This window comes from Rhamphochromis longiceps, linkage group LG3, assembly GCF_057381845.1.
Source record: "Rhamphochromis longiceps isolate RC_006_pf linkage group LG3, R_longiceps_female_GT1.1, whole genome shotgun sequence".
NCBI lineage: Eukaryota > Metazoa > Chordata > Actinopteri > Cichliformes > Cichlidae > Rhamphochromis > Rhamphochromis longiceps.
The window spans coordinates 9829936-9852528 of record NC_140559.1 but is presented as its reverse complement, the minus strand read 5'-3'; the positions used below and the strand labels follow the sequence as shown (position 1 = coordinate 9852528).

The 22593-nt window shown below is 45.5% G+C and overlaps 1 protein-coding gene across 1 annotated transcript; it reads left to right on the top strand.

Moving 5' to 3' along the window:
* Positions 1 to 6275: 6275 nt before the first annotated feature.
* Positions 6276 to 7379, top strand: LOC146672842 (uncharacterized). Its single transcript, XM_085402605.1, has 2 exons — positions 6276 to 6577; positions 6711 to 7379. The coding sequence occupies exons 1-2, from the start codon at positions 6305 to 6307 to the stop codon at positions 7377 to 7379; spliced, it is 942 nt and encodes a 313-aa protein (XP_085258731.1). The 5' UTR covers positions 6276 to 6304.
* Positions 7380 to 22593: the final 15214 nt, after the last annotated feature.

Genomic DNA, 22593 nt, shown 5'->3' with positions numbered 1-22593 from the left:
GCAGTTAACATAATTCAACTATTTTGATTACATATATAAGGTAACATATAATAACAGAATAATATCACAATTCCCCCTTTGATCTCTTTTCTCAAAGAGATCACTTACAACATGCACTCCAGCATTGCAAGGTCCAGGTCTTCTTGATCCTGAGGCCCTCTGTCCCCCTTTAACGGTTGGACCATATGTGAGATGACCTCTGTGTTCACGCAGTTCAGATGCAAGCAAAGTTAGATTTACAACCATAACAGCAGTTACAGATGACACTCCCATCACTCCCCAATTCTCCCACAGCTTTATTTTTGTGCTCCAGTTTTCCACCCCCTTTGATGCCTTTCAAATGTACTTAGACTAGAACCTCTGTCTAAGGAGCTTTTAACCTTTATTTTATTGCTGCAGCTACCAGTATCTTCCAGTTGGGTGATTCTCAGCTTCTTTCTTCGACCTCCGGGGTTAGACCACCCTTTAGTCATTGCACAGTTCTGATGATTATTCTGCCCCGATTACAAACAAAGATCTGTATGTTTTGGGGTCACCGCCATGTCCCCCTTTTTGCCAAGAGCCTCTCGAACCTCGTTGGTCTGGTGTTCCTGGTTTTTCGCCAACCCCTTCATGGTTATTGCTGTGTTTGTGGGATCCATCTTCTCAAGGAGCCCAACTGTCATGACACTTGACCTCAGTTGCTGTCTCGGCAGTCCCTACATCTGTCTCTGCTGTGAAGGGTCCTCATATCTCCGAGTCCCCGTCTGGTGTCTGTTCCTTCCTCTGCAAGAGACAGAAAACCAAAACACCTCTCTCCCTAGGCTTGATAATCTAATATTGTTATCCATTGTTCTTCTAATGATTCAAATTTGGTTTAAAATATTATGTTCAGGAGTTATTCTAATCATAATCTATGTGTGTGTAAAAGTAATCAAAAATTAATGAACCATCTCTAAGTCTAACACATTATAAGCTTAAGTTTTACCATAGCTAAATTATTAAACACAAAAATAAACTCATAAAAATTTTCATATCACCATTGTTTGATGTTCAAACTCAACTTCCACTTCCCCCTTTTTTGACACACTCCCATGTGTCAATTCACAGGAGCTAGAAACTTAAAAGAAAAGGTTAGTGACATCATATCTCAAAAAGCATCAGAAATTCTCCTCTTCAGTCTCTCTTATCGTCCTGCTCCTGCAAAAACAAAACAAAACAAATCGAAGCATCCACCCTTCTCTTGCCGGCTGGGTGAATTGTTTGTTGGCATTTACTAATCCTAAAGTTGGTGCAGTCATTGTCTCAATATCAAGTCAGTTAAAACTTTCAGTCGTCAGTTTGTCACAGTCCAGTCACATGCATTCATTCACACACATTCATACCAGATGTTGCTGATAATGGAGTCTCCCGCGCAACCTATTCGAGCATCCATCACCAGCAAGATGACGTCATCATTTTAAAAGGAAAACACTTCCTTGTTTTTTGGACCGGATTGACTCGGTGCAATCCTTTTAGACTCAGAACTGCTCATGTGATCAGTGTTCCTATAAGTGAATTTCTCCCAAGCCAATTACAATCATGGAGAAGCACACTTTGCAACTGTTTACAGTAATAATATTTTATAGCGCTTTAAATCTCAATCTTTCAGGCCTGGTTTAAAGAGCTGATTGTTAAATCATGAACTCACAAAATATCACCATATCACCACCGGTGGATCACACCTCTCAGATGTTTTTTCCTCAGTGCACTGTAACAAAACGAAAACAGACGTAACCAACAAAACACTAATAACAATAACACAAACTAGGGCCCGTTGCAGACATGTCCAAGCATAAAGATATCCCTCTCTAGCTCACGAGAAAGAACACAAGCCAAAGCTCACTGATAAAATCAAGCTAGCGCTAAGCAAAACCAAACAATCAACCAGAAATTCACAGGAACGTTTTGCTTCCTGCCGGGACAATATTGTGTGGGAATGAGAACCTCAGGTGCCGTAACACCTTTTGTTCCTCCTTGAATTAAAACTCAATCACAGAAAATGCCGTACTCAGACCTAAAACTTACACTATTAATTCATCATTTTCACTCTGTGCCACTGTTCCTCATCAGGGCTGTGTGAAGCACAGCAAAAAATTCAGTCAAGGCCTTGAGCCATAAACAGACATCACGCACAGACATTGTTTTCAGAACCAAACCGTTTTAAACCTTATTAACTCTACATAAATGCCCTCTAGGTGTCATATAACACATTCTAAGTAATCAATGGTAATCAATGGCTCCTCATAAAAATTATGTATCGGGATGTTTGTGTGCAGCATTTTGCATATCAGCATAAGCAAAGCATTCTTCATTGCATCAGCGTGTGTGTGTGTGTGCGTGTGGATCACTCTTCATTGCACAAGCGTGTGCATGTGTATGTGTGTGTGCATCACTTCTCAGTGAATCAGCATTCTAATGTGTGTGTGTGTGTGTGTGTGTGTGTGTGTGTCATTTCTCACTCAATCAATGAGTGCACCTGTGTTCATGTGTGTATTTCACTTCATTCTGAATCAGTGCATGTAGATGTATGTGTGTGTGTGGGTGTTTGTGTTCATCACTTTCCTGTTCTGGTGTTCTGGGTAAACCACAGCCTGAAGCATGCCCTGGGGTCCTGCCCTCCTCCTTTTCAGTTCGTTTGCGACCATTGCTGCTGCTGCTGCTCGAAGTTCTGTCCGTCCTGGTTCTGACCCCAATTGGGGCAGTCCTTTCTCCAGTGTCCATGCTCACCGCAGGTGAAACCTGCATCTTCTTCTGTGTTTTTTGTCCATTCTGAGGTGCCTTCTGTCCTCAGTTACTCCTCCTGTCTCGGTCACGCCCTTTTCGCCGCCCGATCATCCGTGTTGGTCCATCACTGTCCTGCACAGTGTTAATGCAGAGTTATCAAGGTCAGCATTCTTTTGCTCGGCCTTACTTTTCATTCGGGCTTGGCGGGCGTCTCGTCACAGCTCTGTCAGCTGAAGCTGTCTGAGAATTTTCCTCCGTGTAGTGAAACGGGCCTTAGGTTTAGTGCTCTCCGTCTCTGCTGCATGAGATCGCATTCCTGCAGCACTGTTGACATTTTCAGGTCGTTGTTGTGGGTCCAGCTGTTGCAGCATTTGGTCAGGGTCACGTAGAGGGGAGAGCAGGAGTCCAGTCAGCCTCGGCTTTCAAAGCAGCCTGTAATTAAGCATAAAGAGAAAAAACAAAACAAAACAAAAAACAAACAAAAAACAAAAACAAACGAACAGGAAAATGATGTTGTGTTGGCTGTTATTCAGAGGGGAGACACAACGGGGCCAGGCCCTGTGTCAGCCTTCTCTCCCCCTTTTTTTTTTTTTTTCTCACCATATAATCAACTCATGACCCACTAAGCTGACAGGACAACACAGGTACATATTAAAATTCTTAAGATCATGTTTAAAAGCCCAAAAATGGACTTTTCTTTCATTCAGTAATCACTTTTATTAATCAATCAGCAGAAAACATGTCACAATTTGACTCTTTTTACCACTAAATTTGTTGTGTCTTCCCTGGTTGGTTAGACCAGTGTTTCTTTTTTTTTTTTTTAATTGTTGTCCTGCAACTCAGAGGGTTTATTTGTCAGTAATGTATAAACTTTATTATTTAAGTATGTTAATTTTTCTTTAACCTTGCTGGAAAATCTTCACATGTTCATGAGTGTAAGCTGTTTCTTCATTGCATGTGTGTGCGTTTGTAGGCAAGCAGATTAATTTTAACTTTTTCTCAAACTAGGTGTTACCTTAAAAGGAGCCTTTCTCTCACATTTCTCTGCTTGTGTGTGTTTTTGTTTCACCTTTTGTTGTGATGCTCCGGACGCCTTCCCAACCTCCACAAGTCCGTTGGCCCCAATTTTATGAGTTAAAAACTTCTCTTAATTCCTCCTCTAATTCTCTCCTCGCTGCTGTCTGTTTCACAGCTGCTGATTCGTGCTGGGTGTGGTTCCCATTACCTATAATTTTGCTTCGACCGCTGTGCTTGTGGGGGAAGTTGGTCCAGGTCCGCAGCTTCCTGTATTAACACACTAAGAGATTTATTTAATTTCATTTTCATCACATGTTAAACAGATAAGCAGGCAACACGCCTACCTTGACAGCGTAAACTGCACGCCAGTCTCCCAACACATTCCTCTCTCTACTCCTCTATAATTCTCCACTACACACCTCTTACTATCTCTCTTTTTATTTTTATTACACCACAGAGTAATACACCCAATTATGCCCGTCTATCTCTATGTGGCTCTAAATTCCCTCTTTATTTAATTTCACACTCGTCAGGGGACAGGCACACAACAATTTCAACCACTGAAACGAGGAATTCAACCTTTTTTATTTCTTTACTAATCTAGACTCAACCTTTGTTCGCAAAATGTGTCTTGTTCTAGTCCGGAATAAATGTGAACCCGTGATTACGCTGCGGTTCCAGTGTTATTCCGTAGCTAAGCGGGAGTCCTCAGTTCCCAAGTCGCCACCTCGGCACTTAACCTGCCTGCACGTCTACAGACAGGGGGGTTGCCAAACCATGAACAAAATTAGTTTCCACAGGTACACTAGGCATCAACCTTTGATCCTAAAATGTGTCTTTGCTCTAATGTCCTCCTATTCAAACACATCAACCGTCACTGTCACTGTGTTCACACTTCACACTCACAAAAAACACACTCAGAGCGCGCCTCACTCACACTCAAAACAGCACCCGGAGCGCGCCTTTCACCCAGAGCGCGCTCCGCAGCTTCGCACCCACAGTGAGACACACAGAGAACGCGCTTCATCAGCAGAAATTTGCACAGAAACCTCTGAGCTCAACTGTTAAAATTCTTCTGAAGCACAACAACCAAAGATCAAAATACCCCTTTCTCTGCGTTTATGGCCGCCACAACGGGGCAAAATCGCATCATAAAAGTGATGCCTGCGTCCCCGAGGCTCTTACTGACACCATAAACCAGGTTCTGCTTTACCTTTATTTCATGGCAAGTAAAATTTTACTTATTATTTATGACCGCAGCCCTCGTTGCACCACTGCACCACAAACCACCGTCAAACCTCTATTCAATGTACTGAAACCAGCACCAACCACTACTGCACTTCCCGGCCGCACCACCGGAACACGGCCGTATCATAGACCAAAACCTACGGACGTGTTGCACTCTCGCGTTGCCAGCGTTCAACTGCACCGTAAGCCAGCATCTGCTTTTCCTTACTTCTATATTAATTTCATGGCCGCATCAACAAAAGACTCAACCGACATCATAACCAACTTCAAAACCTCGACTTCAATGTACTGAACTTATGGCCGCGTCTCCAGAAAAAATTCTAATGTATTATTGCTACAGAAGCCAGTTTTAGACAAAATTAAATGTGGAAGGTAAAGTGGGCTGCAACTAGCTCAACGTAGTGTATTATTAGTTTCTCGGTAGAAGCAGTTTATTTACAGTTTTTCTCAAATGTTAAAACACAAAAGCCAATCCTGTAACCCAAATGACCAGTAGTCTAAACACATTTACTAAATGTAGCCACCATATTCCAGTACCATAAACACATGTCACATGAAGACACAATTCACAAAACACAACCCTCTGTACTCATAAATCTAAACACATTTTTCCTTGCTAAAACACATGTTGCAAAACAACTCTGCTCATATTCTCAAATGAAAGCCCATGTGATGCAAAATGCTTGCCACAGTCACCAATCTGTGAACACAGGGAACACACCTGGCGTCAGTCACTACACACAACGACTCAAAATTGAAGACACCTGTTGCTAATGATGTGACCCCACCTATGAAAGCATAGTTTGGTGAAGATGCCAAACAATCACAATGGATGAAGGCATTCGAGCGTGCGGAAGGAGAAGAGCTGCAGGCCAAAGAGGAAGAGGGGTTGAGATCAGAGGAGGAAGAGGTGAAGGCCTAAGAAGAAGAGGAGTTCGGAGTAGAGGAGGAAGAGAAGGAGGCCAACAAGAGAGAGGAGAAGGTCCAGGTGGGAGAAGAAGACAACCTCGCACCATCATAACAGATGATATGCGAGCAACAGTAATTGATCATGTCATTGTCCATGGCATGACAATGGCTGAAGCGGGACGAAGAGTACATCCAAACCTGAGTAGGTCCACCGTGGCCACCATTATCAAGGCATTTAGACAACACAACAGGTATAGTACGCTATTGCTTTCTTTGTCACACTACAGTTTTACAGGCCTGTGAAAGTGGTCTGTTACTTTACATGTAGTTTTACATATAAATCAGTCAATTGACAACACATGTTTCTTTCTTTAGAGCTGAAAGAATGCCACATAGAGGTGGGAGGGTTGCCATATTCACAGCGGCACAAGAAACCCTCATTGCAGATATGGTCCGTGAGAACAACTGCATTAGACTCCGAGAGATCAGAGACAAAGTCATTGCAGATAATGTAAACTTTGAGAACATTGATGCTGTCAGCGTGTCCACAATAGACCGAGTTCTCCGGCGCCAACAGATGAGGATGAAACAGGTCTACAGGGTTCCCTTTGAGCGCAACTCTGCGCGACACATAGGACAACGTTACGAGTATGTGCAAGTACGTATACATCCATGTTCACAGTACAGTTAGTGGACATACTGTGTTGCTTAGTGGCCTACATTACTTCTGGACAATACTGTGCTACCTGATTGACCGTTCTGAACACCTGTACGCTTTTCCATGTTCACAGAGGATAATGCAGTTGGACGCGATGGCCAGACCCCATGAGTACCTCTTCCTGGATGAGGCTGGCTTCAACCTCCAGAAACGAAGGCGAAGAGGCCGTAACATCATTGGCCAAAGAGCCATCACTGAGGTTCCTGGCCAACGGGGGGGTAATATTACTCTTTGTGCAGCTATGGGTACGGAGGGGCTTGTCCACCGGCATGCTGTCCTTGGGTCTTACAACACCCAACATCTCCTCACCTTCCTAGAGGAGCTAAAAGACATCCTCCTGCACCATCAACAACACCATCCTAGGCTAGCACATCACATGTATGTGATCATTTGGGACAACGTCCGCTTCCACAAAACACACCAAATCAGAGAGTGGTTCACCACCAACAGTGACCACTTTTTAAACGTCTGTCTGCCACCCTACTCCCCTTTCCTGAACCCTATAGAGGAGTTCTTCTCATCATGGAGATGGAAGGTGTATGACAGACAGCCATACACAAGAGAGAACCTCGTACGGGCAATGGAGCTGGCCTGTGCTGACATCCCAGTGGAGGCCTTCCAGGGATGGATTCGCCATTCCAGGGCGTTTTTCCCGCGGTGCCTAGCAAGGGACAATATAGCCTGTGATGTGGATGAGGTGATGTGGCCCAATGCAGCTCGGCGACATGATGCCGCACAGTGACTGTGTGTAATACTGTAAAATGACCGTGTAGACAATAAAAAAGACTTCACACCCTGATCATGTTTCCGAGAGTACTGTTGTGTGCGATAGATTCTGTTTTTGCATTGAGTTGTGTTACAGTAGTGTACGTACATGCAGGATGTTTTTATAGATTTATAGTCTTCATGTGAAACTCACAAATCTAAATGCCTAATCCTCTGCAGGGTTCTATGACGATCCGTTACTGTACAGTTTATAAAAATATGCATTGGCAGTTATGAACCAAAGAACCTTCTCACAAATTGAGCATTGTGTTTTCAATTGTTTTGCTGTAGTGTGTAATGCTGTGTATAGTGTTTACAGTTTTGACAGCTTCGAGCTGCTCTCTTGGTGTGGGAGTTTGAGTTTTGCAGTGGGAAGGTGTGGTTGTGTTTATGTAGCTTTAGAGAAGGGTGTTGTGTTTGGACATTGGGGGACCTGGTGGTAACGTTTGTGACATGTGTTTTAGCATTTGAGAAAAACTGTAATATGTAAAGTAGGGCAACAGAGTTTACAATTTTTAATGACAGTGTGTTTCTTGTGCAAACAATAGACTTGTGTAGAATTAAGACATAAAAATTTGCCAAATGCAGAAAATTATGTGTAGTGTTTTGAAAAAAGTGTGTTTTAAAAGCTGCAATTTGAGTGCAAAGCAGGAATTGTGCTTGTAGTTTATCAGAATTGGTTCAGTGGGTTGGTGCATCACTTACATGTTGTCATTGTGTCTGAAGTACAAGTCATTGTGTGTAAACAATTGGGAAAAACTGTAAACATACAGGACAAATTCAGCCATGGCAGCAAGAGAACCTAAGATACAGCTCTTGGTATTTGAGATTGTGTTCTTGCAACTGAGAAAAGGTTTTTGGTATTAGAGATTGATTTCTTGTAATTGAGATAATGTTTGTGGTATTAGAGATTGCTTCTGTGGAACTCAGATACAGTTTTTGGTATTTGGGATTGTCAAATCAAATCAAATCAAATCACTTTTATTGTCACATCACATGTGCAGGCACACTGGCACAGCACATGCGAGTGAAATTCTTGTGTGCGAGCCCCACAAGCAACAGAGATGTGCAAAACACAACAACACAAACGAGCAAAATATAAGAATGGCCAACCTGAAACTAATAAATATATGTACAATATATAATAGTGTATGCATTTCTGGATGTGTATACTAAATGTTTTCCTACCTGTGTGTGTGTGTGTGTGTGTGTGTGTGTGTGTGTGTATACACATTTTTACAAATTAAATAGTAAAAAATAATAAAATAAAATATAAAAATATACAGAGTTGAATATGTGCAAAACAGTGGCATTACTGTACAGTGTGTGGTGCATAATGTTGAAGTTCCAGTAGTGAAGCTGAGGTGTCTATGAAGTGTTCAGCAGTCTGATGGCCTGATGGAAAAAGCTGTCTCTCAGTCTGCTGGTACGGGACCGGATGCTGCAGAACCTCCTTCCTGAGGGAAGTAGTCTGAACAGTTTATGGCTGGGGTGACTGGAGTCCTTGATGATCCTCCCCGCTTTCCTCAGGCACCGCTTCCTGTAGATGTCTTGGAGGGAGGGAAGCTCACCTCCAATTATCCGTTCAGAGCACCGGACTACTCGCTGGAGAGCTTTGCAGTTGTAGGCGGTGCTGTTGCCATACCAGGTGGTGATGCATCCAGTGAGGATGCTCTCAATGGCACAGTGATAGAAGGTCCTGAGGATGCGGGGGCTCATGCCGAATCTTTTCAGTCTCCTGAGAAAGAAGAGGCGCTGCTGCGCCTTCTTCACTGTTTTGTTTATGTGTACTGACCACGTAAGATCCTCAGCCAGATGTACTCCAAGGAACCGGAAGCTGCTCACTCTCTCCACAGCAGCGCCGTTGATGGTGATGGGGGTGTGTACTTCTCTGCACCTCCGGAAGTCCACTATCAACTCCTTTGTCTTTGCGACGTTGAGGGTGAGATGGTTATCTTGACACCAGTGGGTCAGGGCGCTGACCTCCTCCCTGTAAGCCGTCTCATCACCTTTGGTGATAAGACCCACCACTGTAGTGTCATCCGCAAACTTCACAATGATGTTGGAGTTGTTAGTGGCTGTGCAGTCGTAGGTGTAGAGTGAGTATAGGAGAGGGCTCAGTACACACCCCTGTGGAGCACCAGTGTTCAGTGTGATGGGGGATGAGGTGATGCTGCCCAGTCTGACCACTTGGCGTCTGTCAGACAGGAAGCTAAGGATCCAGCTGCAGAGGGAGCTGCTCAGTCCTAGATCCTGCAGTTTCCTGTCCAGCTTCGAGGGAACGATGGTATTGAATGCTGAGCTGTAATCTACAAACAGCATTCTCACATACGTGTCTCTCTTCTCCAGGTGTGACAGGGCAGTATGTAGTGTCAGGGCTATGGCATCATCAGTGGACCTGTTGTGACGGAATGCGAACTGTAGAGGGTCCAGTGAGTCGGGTAGTGCAGAGCAGATGAAGTCCCTGACCAGCTTCTCGAAGCATTTGCTTACGATGGGGGGTCAGGGCTACAGGTCGCCAGTCGTTCAATGAGGAGATGGTGGAGGATTTGGGTACAGGGACGATGGTGGCCATTTTGAAGCAGGCTGGGACTACAGACAGAGAGAGGGAAAGGTTGAAGATGTGTGTGAACACTCCAGCCAGCTGAGCCGCGCATGACTTGAGGACGCGGCCGGGAATCCCGTCCGGACCAGTAGCTTTGCGTGCGTTCACCTTCCTGAAGCACTTCCGCACATCCTCCTCAGACACAGTGTGCGCACTGACGTCATCCGCGGTGCGCACACTGTCCGGTCTCATGGTGTTCGCTGTGTCGAATCTAGCGTAGAATACGTTTAGATCCTCACACAGAGAGGCCGTGGTCTGCGGTGTGCTGGTTTTCCCTCTAAAGTCTGCGATCGTGTTTAGTCCCTGCCACATACTCCGAGGTTTGTCAAACTGTTGCTCCACCCTGTCCCTGTACTCACGTTTGGCTGCTTTGATCGTCTTCCGGAGTTGGTAATGTGCGTATTTGTAGTCCGATGTGTTCGCGCAGGCAAAGGCGGTGTTCCGTGCCGCCAGTGCCGCGCGAACATCTCCGTTAATCCAGGGTTTTTGATTTGGGAAGGATTTAACTGTTCTGGATGGGACGACATCTTCCACGCATTTCCTGATAAATCCACAGACTGAGTCTGTGTACTCATCAATGTCCCTAGCAGCCACGTGAAACATTTCCCAGTCCGCGTGATCAAAACAGTCCCGCAGCGCAGACTCCGATTGGTCCGTCCAACAGTGCACCGCCCTCCGGGTTGGAGCTTCCTGTTTCAGCTTCTGCCTGTAGGCGGGCAGGAGCAGGATGGAGCAGTGATCTGATTGGCCGAATGGGGCGCGGGGGAGGGCTTTGTACGCATCCCGGAAAGAGGTGTAGCAGTGGTCCAGAAGCCGGTTTCCACGAGTGTTAAAATGGATGTGTTGGTGGAATTTGGGTGAGACTTTCTTCAGGTTTCCCTTATTAAAGTCTCCGGCTGTGATAAACGCGGCCTCTGGGTGTGCGGTTTCCTCACTGCTGATCGCGCTGTACAGTTCCCTGAGTGCACGGTCAGTGTCGGCTTGTGGGGGAATGTAAACAGCCGTAATAATCACTGCTGTAAATTCCCTCGGTAGCCAAAATGGCCGGCACTTAATCATCAGGTACTCCAGGTCCGGTGAGCAGAAGGATTTGACCGGGTGCACGTTCGCATAATCACACCAGCTGTTGTTGATCATGAAACATACACCACCGCCTCTGCTTTTCCCAGTAAGATCCTGTGACCTGTCCGCGCGGTGCACAGAGAACCCCGGTAGTTGTATTGCGGAGTCCGGTACCTTGTCCGAATGTGTGCTTGGAATTGAGATAACCTTTATGGTATTAGAGATTGACTTCTTGGAATTGAGATGAAGCTCTTGAAACCTGGGATTGTGTTCTTGGAATTGAGATAATCTTTATGGTATTAGAGATTGACTTCTTGGAATTGAGATGAAGCTCTTGAAACTTGGGATTGCGTTCTTGGAATTGAGATAACCTTTATTGTATTAGACATTGACTTCTTAGAACTCAGATACAGTTTTTGGTATCTGGGATTGTATTCCTGGAACTGAGAATGATTTTGGAATTAGAGATTGCTTTCTTGGAATTGAGATTAATGTCTGTGTCAAGGGTCGGCAACCTTTCTGATGATGAGTGACGTCTAAAATTTCCTCGGAAGTCAATGTGCCATATGACTGCATTAGCAATAAATTTAATAACGCTCTATATGGAGAGTTACACACTATGTAGAACAACTTTATAGAATTATATTTGTTTGCAGATGTTGGCAGCTATCAGCGAATCGTTATCCACTATTTTGAAACAAAAAAAAGACACTTTATCCATAACAAGAACTCCATAACAACAAATGAACTGTACAACCGAAAATGTAAACGCTATTTATGGTCTCCTCACAACAATGATAAGAAAAATAAACTGGGCCAATATGGCATGTTTGTTAAATGGTAAAAATGGTAAATGGCTTGTATTTGTATAGCGGTTTACTAGTCCCTCGGCAACCTTCCGATTACAAGGCAAACTCCCAACTCTTGAGCCACGATCACCCAACAATACAGAGATACACATGTCAATGTGATCTCTGGTCTCCCACTCAGAGACACAGGTCTCCGATTGTCCAGCATTCAGACGGCTGCCTGAGGACACTATTTGTGTGAGAGAAAATCTGCTCACACATATGTAGAGCCAAATACTGTCAATAAGGCCTTGGATTAACTGGCTGGACACAGAGGACATCAAAATGCAGCTGATTGAACTGAAAAGATTGACTATGTGGGGTCAAAGGTTGCAGATCTCCGAACGCAGTCTCTGCAATGTTCTGAAGACAATTAAACTTGTCAGGTAGTGATGTCCAGCAGGTGAAAATGCAAGCACAGCTATGGATTCCAGCTGCGTTCAGAGATCTGCAACCTTTGACCCCACATAGTCAAGCTTTTCAGTTCAATCAGCTGAATTTCGATGTCCTCTGTGTCCAGCCAGTTAATCCAAGACAAATCCAGCAGCTCATTAAAGTTTTCTAGTTTGATCAGAAAAGATAACATTGGTCTATACACCTGAAAGTCCCGAAAAGGCACTGTGAATTCTTTCTTGAGTCTACGGATGTATCCGTGTATTTCTGTGGTGTTGATGCTGCGCTGAGCGGACAGCTCCTGAAGCATTTGAAGTGTCAGAATGTGGAAATTTCAACATTGCTTGAAAAAACTGCCAGCTAGCAACGACCTTCTCACCAGTAGGCTAAGTGATTTTTAGCCAATTACAAGTTGAATCTGGTAGTTGGGGTTGTTAGCTAAGATACCTTCATTAAGAAACAGCACAACTAATCTGTCTATGTGAGCTAATTTGCGATGTGGACCGCTGGCGTGGCCATTTATTTTTTAATGCACCCTCTTAGATTACATAATTCACTAATTGTTGTGCCCAGGGCTGGACTGGGACAAATAATCAGTCTGGGCATTTTGACTAGAGACCGGCCCACCAGGTATTAGGAAGAGGAAAAGCCATAAAGTCTTTGAATGAAAACAAACGCTGTTGTGACAGTGATGTACACTGTCTTGTTGGTATATGTATGATTTGTATACATTTTACGTCAGATATAAACTTTGGTTATAAGATTCAGATAATCATTTATTAAAAGCTAGCTGACAACTGGTAACTGTGCAGGGGCGGGTCTAGCAAAGCTTTGCCAGGGGGTCAGGTAGGGCATTAACAGGGAAAGGAGGGCACAAAGAAATTTAGATTCAGATTCAGAAGACTCTTTATCCCCGAGGGGCAATTTAGAGACTGACTTTGCCCTCCGTACATACAATACACAAACATCACATTGGGGAGACAGGTCAGGCTAGGTTGTTGGCCGGTCAGCCGCATGAGCAGCGACCTGGAACTGAACAATGGAAAATACACAACATCAGGAAAAACAAGGAGAAAAACGAATTCCCCGAAGACTGAGCTCCAACAGGGAGATCAGTTTGACAACAGAAAAAAACAACTCTACGCATAGCACATGAAAAAACTCTTAATACACCACAGAAACACATGACAATTGGCACGGATGGGTAAAAGGTGAGAGACAGCCAGTTTAGACAGCGCATCTAGGCCTGCAGCATATGCGCTGGTCCCCTTTGATCTACCGTTTGCATCAGGAGGGAATAAGCGTCGAAGGCATTTGGAAGGAGAGCGGGGATGAGTGTATATCTGCATGTGTATATGTGTCACGGTTTGCGGGGGCAAGCCGTGTGGAATATATATAGGACCAAAAGGCGGCAGCTCTGGTGCAGGTGAGTGTTTATTAACAACAAAAATGCAAACAACAAAGGCGCTAGGAACATGAAACTGAAACCTAAACTGGGTAAACTAACAACACAAACCAAGAATGACGGTGCAGGGAGGTCCGGGGAAATACATACAGGGAGACCGAGGGGAAACAACACAGACGAACCAGCAACTACTATGACAGAAGACACAACTTAAATACACTCAGAGAACACAGGGAGATTACATACAGGTGGGAACACAGCTGGGAGTAATTAACATGACGAGACTAGGGAGGCAAACTGAAAACACTCACATAAGACACAGACCTTCACAATAAAACAGGAACTTACACATGAAAGGACACAAACTAAGAAACGCGGACTAGATACAGGAACACACGGGCAGAACAGAGTAAACACTAACCAGAGGAAGAACAGAACCAAAATCGCGAAGAGAAAACACAAAACGCTGGGTCAAAAGGACCCAGGATCATGACAGTACCCCCCCCTCAAAGGCTGGCTCCAGATAGCCCAACAAGAAACAAAACAGCCAGAAAAAACAGAAAACAACCCGACCAGGGCGGGCGGCGGGGGACCCAGGAAGGAGGGCTCGAAGCAAAACAAAACCGGAGCACCAGAAGGCCAAAAGACAAAAACAAAAAACGAGCCCAAAACCAAAAGAAACGAAGCACACCAAAACACAGGAAAAAAAAAAACAGAGTCCAAAACAGAAGAGTTCAGGGGGCCGACAGCACAGGAGTCCAAAACAGTTCAGGGGGCCGGCCAGGGGGCCAACAGCACAGGAGTCCAAAACAGTTCGGGGGGCCGACCGTGCGGACGGCAACGGCGGCGACGTGGATACAGTTCGGGAGGCCGGCCGTGCGGAAGGCAACGGCGGCCACTCAGGCGATGGCGGTCCGGGGGCCGGCCGTGCGGGAGGCAACGGCGGCCACTCAGGCGATGGCGGTCCGGGGGCCGGCCGTGCGGGAGGCAGCGGCGGCCACTCAGGCGACGGCGATCAGGGGGCTGGCCGCGCGGAAGGCAGCGGCGGCGCCCAAGTGTCAGGCGCACCGGCCGAGGCTTGGAGGGCACAGGACCAGGCGACGCTGAAGCAGAGGCAGGACCAGGCGTAGCAGAAGCACAGGCTGGACCAGGCGTAACAGAAGCACAGGCAGAGGCAGCTGGACCAGGCGTAACAGAAGCACAGGCAGAGGCAGCTGGACCAGGCGTAACGGAAGCACAGGCAGAGGCAGCTGGACCAGGCGTAACGGAAGCACAGGCGGATGCAGCTGGACCAGGCGTAGCGGAAGCAGAGGCCGCAGGACCAGGCGTAGCAGAAGCAGAGGCCGCAGGACCAGGCGTAGCAGAAGCAGAGGCCGCAGGACCAGGCGTAGCAGAAGCAGAGGCCGCAGGACCAGGCGTAGCAGAAGCAGAGGCCGCACCAGACGAGGATGAAGACTCTGATGAGGCCGGACCAGACGAGGATGAAGACTCTGATGAGGCCGGACCAGACGAGGATGAAGACTCTGATGAAGCTGGACCAGGCGACGCCGAAGCGGCCGCAGGTGGCGGCTGGACAGGCTCCTCGGGCCCTCCAGCCGACGAGGCATGAGGCTGGTGTGGTTCTTCGGAACCACCAGCTGACGAGGAAGGCTGCTGGACGGGCTCCTCGGGCCCCCCAGCAGAAACAGGAGACAAAGGCCGGAGCGGTCCCTTGGACCCTCCAGCGGAAACAGGAAACAAAGACCGGAGCGGTCCGTCGGACCCTCCAGCGGAGACACGAGACGAAGGCTGGAGCGGTCCCTCGGATCCTCCAGCGGAGACACGAGACGAAGGCTGGACGGGCCCCTTGGACCCTCCAGCAGAAGCCATCACAAAGCCCGCAGGCATGGAGTCCACTGGCAGACATGAAGGAAATGGGTGCTGTGCTGAGCACTGGCCCTGCTCAGACAGCACTGACACGGGGCACTTCCCAGGTGGCTGCTTAAACTCCAGGGGTCCAGAATCAGCTGAGGACTGGGACCTAGCCTCTGGGGAAGCCCTGGAGCGGCAAACAGTGCCAATGGCGGCTGAACCAGGAAAAGCACCTTGAGGTGAAATTAAACTTTCTCCCTGCACGGAGTGAATGAGTGAAGCCGATGATACTGGAGCCAGAGCTACTGGGGCCTGCGCTACAGGCGGCACTGGAGCTACTGGGGCCTGCGCTACAGGCGGCACTGGAGCTACTGGGGCCTGCGCTACAGGCGGCACTGGAGCTACTGGGGCCTGCGCTACAGGCGGCACTGGAGCTACTGGGGCCTGCGCTACAGGCGGCACAGGAGACTGAACTGAGGGTGGCACAGGAGACTGAACTGAGGGTGGCACAGGAGACTGAACTGAGGGTGGCACAGGAGACTGAACTGAGGGTGGCACAGGAGACTGAACTGAGGGTGGCACAGGAGACTGAACTGAGGGTGGCACTGGAGACTGAACTGAGGGTGGCACTGGAGACCGAGCTGAGAGTGGCACTGGAGACCGAGCTGAGAGTGGCACTGGAGACTGAGCTGAGGGTGGCACTGGAGACGGGGGAGCTAACTGGGCTGAGAGTGGCTGCGCGGGAGCTAACTGGGCTGAGAGTGGCTGCGGGGGAGGTGATATGCTGTTCACAAAGTCATCTGCTGCACAGAACACCGCCCCTGAATGAACAGTCATACAGTCCGCAAATGGAAAACAGTCCTCACTCACCACAGCCGGCGAATTAGAAGTCCGAACGTCCAGCTGTGGGGTGGCGCGCTTGCGGCGCGATCGGCGTCTCCTCCCCGCAGACGGCTCCGACGGGCCGGGCAAGATCGCATCCGGCGAGTCGGGCAGCGAGGCAGGAGTGGCTGAGAGAAGGTGGGGTGTGTGCCGGAGAAAAGCCTGTATGGTCGGAGGTAGGGAATTTAGTAGCCATGGCAGGCCGGAAAAGAGCCGTTGTAGCCGACCTTCCACGGCGCGGCGAAGCTCGTGCGGAGGATTCTCCAGCCACAGCCCGAGGAGGATCTCCACATTGTAGCCGATGTCATCCTGGAGCTCCTCGGACGGATTGACTGCCGCTGGGTCCATGGTGCAGTGGCGTGTCTAGAAAATTTTTGTTGGGGGGGCCAGGTAGGGGCACAGATTTGGAGAAGGGTGGCAGATTTAATTGGCAGATAATGTTTAAAAAAAAAAATTCTACCAACCCTTAACCATAATTCAATAATCCTATAAACCTAATAACCAAATGCACTTTTAACTCTTATTAGAATGAGATTTTAACCACTACGGTGCAAAGTTTTTAGATACTGCGTTGATAAAGTACAAGAGATACAATCAGTGCTTTGTCAGTATTTACTCAGCATTCAAGGACATCAATATTTGCATAGTATTTTTACTGACATATAGTGCACATATGTTTTGGGCAAAAACATTTTTGAAAATTAAAATACGAACATTTGTAACAAACAATTGACAAATTAGCCAATGCCAATGCAAAACTTTATCTGCCTGTTAAAAAAAGAAGATAATCTTCTCACAAACTGGTGTTTGATTTTGAAACAGGAAAAAAGTGGGGAAACAAATGAAAAGACTAACATTTGAATAAAACCTGAAAGCAAGTAAATACTTTCTATGCTGCCTTATGGTAAACTTTGGTAATATTGATAAAGAACAACACTGGCTGATGATAAAATATAGTCAGCTGGCATGGTGACACTGCTAGTATTAACCTGCAGGGCTGGACTGGGACAAAAAAATTGGGCATTTTTACTACAGACCGACCCACCAGGTAGTAAAGCCATAAAGACTTTGAATGAAAACAAATGCTGTTGTGACAGTGATGTACAGTCTTGTTGGTATATGTATGATTTCTATACATTTTACGTCAGATAAAAACTTTGGTTGTAAGATTTAGATAATTATTTAATAAAAACTAGGTATTTTAAATGAGAATAAGAAAGAAAAGTATTTCTTTGTGCCCACCTTTCCCTGTTAATGCCCTACCTGGCCCCCTGGCAAAACTTTGCTAGACCCGCCCCTGCACAGTTACCAGCTGTCAGCTACATAAAAAAGGATCCTGGTGTTATTTGTCTCTCAGAAACAGTTGATAACTTCAACTCATTCATGTCACCTAAAAGGTAAACCTGTTTCTCCATCACCTGTTCAGCTCTGATGATTCAGTAAGGACATCTCCTGGTTTCATCTTCATGTTTCCCTCTCACCACATATCTAAACAGACATCATGACCAGCAGCTTTACAGCTGTGGCTCCAGCAAACATCAGCTGATACTAGAAATTAATGTTAAATACATTCTAACAACAGCTGATCAAGCTTAAACGTGCTGCTGTTGTTTAGCGCAATATCTGCTGGTTTCCTCTTTCTGGCGCAAAGTGGGCGATAAACAAACAAGAGAGAAAAGCCGATCAGCTGATCATTGATCAGTTTCATGATTGAAGTAGCAACAGGAGAGGGAGGGAGAGAGAATGAGAGAAGAGGCAGCTGTGCAGCATAAAGACAGAATAAATCCAGCTTTGTGTCTTTTTTCCATTCTAGCTAAAGTCCGGGACAAACTGCGTCTCTTCTCAGCTCAATACGAAACGCGTAATATTTTCTCTGAATGAGGGACCATTCCATTTTTTTAAGGAGCCGTTGGCAACTCTACTAACCTTATGAATAAAATAAAGTTCACTATCAGTAACATCATAGCACCCACCCAGCTGTATAAAAACTCCATCAAGCTGGCTAGAACGCAGTATGAGTTATTGCAACTGACAGTAAAAAGTCAGCAACATGAAAATAAACTCCACCTAAACTTGGTTTATATCTGACCCAGATAGACTGCAGGTCATAACTTCTTACCTGAAGTTCAGTTCACCTGACACTCGGACTGGTGGCTGCTTCGGGTCTCTCCTCCTGCCTCCCCTTCCCTCATCCACCTGTTGCCTCTGTGGAAGCCCCGTCATAGCCACCACCAAACAACGGAGTTATTTCTACACATCGACCTGCATCTGGCCAATCCACCACCTCTCATTGTTCATGCCATTACAAAAAAAATAAATAAAAAAATAAGTCACTGGGGATATGCCCGATGGCCAGTCCAGCTATGTTAACCTGCAACCAAATTTGCAGCTCCATACAGCAATGTTACGACTTAGATTATATCTTATAACTCATAACTCTTATGTTAGCTCCCCTCAGTAGCATACTGTCTGAAATATTCCACAGCTGCAATAATTCTTTAAGTGTTATTTTTTTCCTTGGTATTCTAATTTCACCGAAGTTTACTAAACTCAACAAACTTGATATTACTTACCGGGACATTTATTCTGTCCTCATTTTCTTTCACCGAAAAATTGTTTCCTGCAGTGACATCTTTCGCGCTTGGCTCTCCTACCTTTGCTAACGTGATGCGCATAGCGCAGAAGCGATGCTGCATTCACTTACACTCGGATATCTGAGCGTCACCGTGAAAACATAATCGGACATTTGATATTTGATTGAATTTTATTGTTTTGCCTTTGGGGTGGCACCTGGGGTGGCCAGTCTGGTTTGGGGGGTGGCCTGTGCCCCCCCAGGCCACCCCGCTGGACACGCCATTGCCATGGTGGCTGGTTCGTTCTGTCACGGTTTGCGGGGGCAAGCCGTGTGGAATATATATAGGACCAAAAGGCGGCAGCTCTGGTGCAGGTGAGTGTTTATTAACAACAAAAATGCAAACAACAAAGGCGCTAGGAACATGAAACTGAAACCTAAACTGGGTAAACTAACAACACAAACCAAGAATGACGGTGCAGGGAGGTCCGGGGAAATACATACAGGGAGACCGAGGGGAAACAACACAGACGAACCAGCAACTACTATGACAGAAGACACAACTTAAATACACTCAGAGAACACAGGGAGATTACATACAGGTGGGAACACAGCTGGGAGTAATTAACATGACGAGACTAGGGAGGCAAACTGAAAACACTCACATAAGACACAGACCTTCACAATAAAACAGGAACTTACACATGAAAGGACACAAACTAAGAAACGCGGACTAGATACAGGAACACACGGGCAGAACAGAGTAAACACTAACCAGAGGAAGAACAGAACCAAAATCGCGAAGAGAAAACACAAAACGCTGGGTCAAAAGGACCCAGGATCATGACAATATGTGTGTTATCATGGTTCCAAAAAGGTGTCTTCAATGTCTTACAGTCAGACTCACCCAAGCCCAGGCTTCTCGTTGAGAAGAGGGTGTCAATTACATTCAGGGGCCAGTTGATCAAATCCATAATTCGTCTTTTATGTTTTAGAGAACAGATTGTGAGAGAGTGTTCCAGGGAAAAAGTAATAGACGAGACTAGAAAAGGACACAAGACGCTAAGAAGGAAAGATAAGGGAAGGGAGAGGTGAAAAGTGTGACTGCCTTCACCAAGAGCCATTCTTGTCCTCATAGAAAAGGATCCTGGTGTTATTTGTCTCAGAAACAGTTCATAACTTCCCTTCAACTCATTCATGTCACCTTTCTCCATCACCTGTTCAGCTCTGATGATTCAGTAAGGACATCTCCTGGTTTCATGTTTCCCTCTCACCAGATAACCACACGATATCATGACCAGCAGCTTTTACAGCTGGGGCTCCAGCAACAACAACAGCTGATCAAGCTTAAACGTGCTGCTGTTGTTTAGCGTGAAATCCGCTGGTTTCCTTTTTCTGGCGCATAGTGAGCGATAAACAAGCAAGAGAGAAAAGCCGATCAGCTGATCAGTTTCATGATTGAAGTAGCAACAGGAGAAGGAGGAGGAGAGAATGAGAAAAGAAGATGCAGCTGACAGCGTAAAGATGCAGAATAACTCCAGCTTTGTGTCTTTTTTTCATTGTAGCTGAAGTACGGGAAAAACGGTGTTCTTTTTCAGCTCAATACAAAACAAGTAATATTTTCTCTGAATACGAGACGATTCACCGAAACTCAGTCATGCTGGCTAGTACGCAGTACAAGTTATTGTAACTGACTGTAAAAAGTCAGTACAACGAAAATAAACTACACCTAAACTTGATTTATATCTGACCCAGATGGACTGCAGGTCATAACTTCTTACCTGAAGTTCAGTTCACCTGACACTCGCACCGGTGGCCGCCTCGGGTCTCTCCTCCTCCCCATACCCTCATCCAACCGCTGGACGCTGTGGAAGCTCTGCCATAGCCATGACCAAACAACTGAGTTATTTTTACACATCAGCCAGCATCTGGCCAATCCACCACCTTTCATTGTTTATACATTACAAAAAACAAACAAACAAAGCCCCCACATCGGCCCATAAAAATGAAAAATCACCACCGGCCCATCGGACAAGTGCCCGGTATGCCCGGTGGCCAGTCCAGCTATGGTTGTGCCATCAGTAAACCCTTCACGTGCCAGCGGTGGCACGTGTGCCCAGGGATGCCCTGGTCTATGTTATTACAGATTGCTTTCTTGGAACTCACATACATTTCTTGGTATTTGGGATTGTGTGCTTGGAATTAAGATAATGTTTGTAATATTAGAGATTGCTTTCTTGGAACTGGGATACAGTTATAATAATAATACTAATACTACTACTACTACTAATAATAATAATAATAATAACAATCTTTATTATTATTATTATTATTATTATTATTATTATTATTATTATTATTATTATTATAACAATTTTATTTTTTTAAAACAGCTTTTATTTGAAAGCACCTTTCAGAACACTCAAGGACACTGTACACAGCAGAATGCTCTGTGGTGGCTGTAGCTCGTAGAGCATGTCAGCCACTAACCAAAAGGGTGGTCGTTCGATCCCAGTCTGCATGCCAAATATTCCAGGGAAAGATTCGAACCCCATGTTACTAAGATACTAACTCTACAATTCATCCATCGGGGTCTGAATGTGTATGAATGATAGATAGAGCACCTAACAGCTTAGAACTGCCCGTGTGAATTTTGTTTTCAATATTTACATGATGACAGCAACTTTTAAGGGAGCAGGAACAGTTCCCAGTGGTAAGCGAAGAGTAGACGATAGCAGGTATGAGAGGAAGCAAAGAGGGTAGACAGGCCTTGACCAAAACTCTAGGGATGGGATCTAGCTGACAAGTAAAAGTTTTTAACTTACAGATGAGATTTGAAATATCAGCAACAAAGGGAAGTTGGAAAGCAGAAAAACAGTGTGATGGGAGTGGAATTGCAAAGGAAGAGCTACATGGAACATCAGAAACCAGGTCTTGGTGTATTTTGTGAAATTTCTCAATGAAATATAACATTAGAGAAAAACAGAAGGAAGATGAGTAAAGGTGAGCAGGTAAAAAATCTGGTAACATGAAAGACTAGTTGAACAGGGAAAATAGTATCTTGGTTGAATCTTCATTTCAACAGATAATGGTGGAGTAATAAGCAGATTTTGTTTGACTAATACACTCCTTATAATACAAAACATAATTATTAAACATTTTCTTATGAATAGTAAGTTTTCTTATAGAGACATTCAAGCCTTTGACTTTTTGCTTTCAGAAGCCTTAGTTCAGCTATAAACCCGGGTGCTGACTGAGAGAATGATACAGATTCAGTTTTGAGTGGGGCAACAGAGTTTAGAATACTGTTGAGACTAGAGTTATAATAGGAATCCAAGTGCTCTTGGCTGAGCAGGTTATGAAAATGCAAATGACTAGAGAAAGCAAAAGAAACGTTCTCAGGTTTGATTTTCTTAATATTCCGAAAAGAAATTGTACGAGGGCTCTTGGTTATAGAAAAGGTCATTTTGCAATTGAAAGAAAGAAGCAAGTCATCAGAAATTGGCAGTTCATTAGCTTTGCAGTTGGAAGGATTAAGTCCAGAGCAACAAACAAGGTCCAAAGTATGGCCTT

Bases quoted from the DNA above. Each gene is read 5' to 3' on its own strand.
- LOC146672842 (XM_085402605.1), top strand. From the start codon at position 6,305: ATGCCACATAGAGGTGGGAGGGTTGCCATATTCACAGCGGCACAAGAA. The intron at 6,578-6,710 runs GTACGTATACAT...CCATGTTCACAG, and splicing joins AACGTTACGAGTATGTGCAA to AGGATAATGCAGTTGGACGC.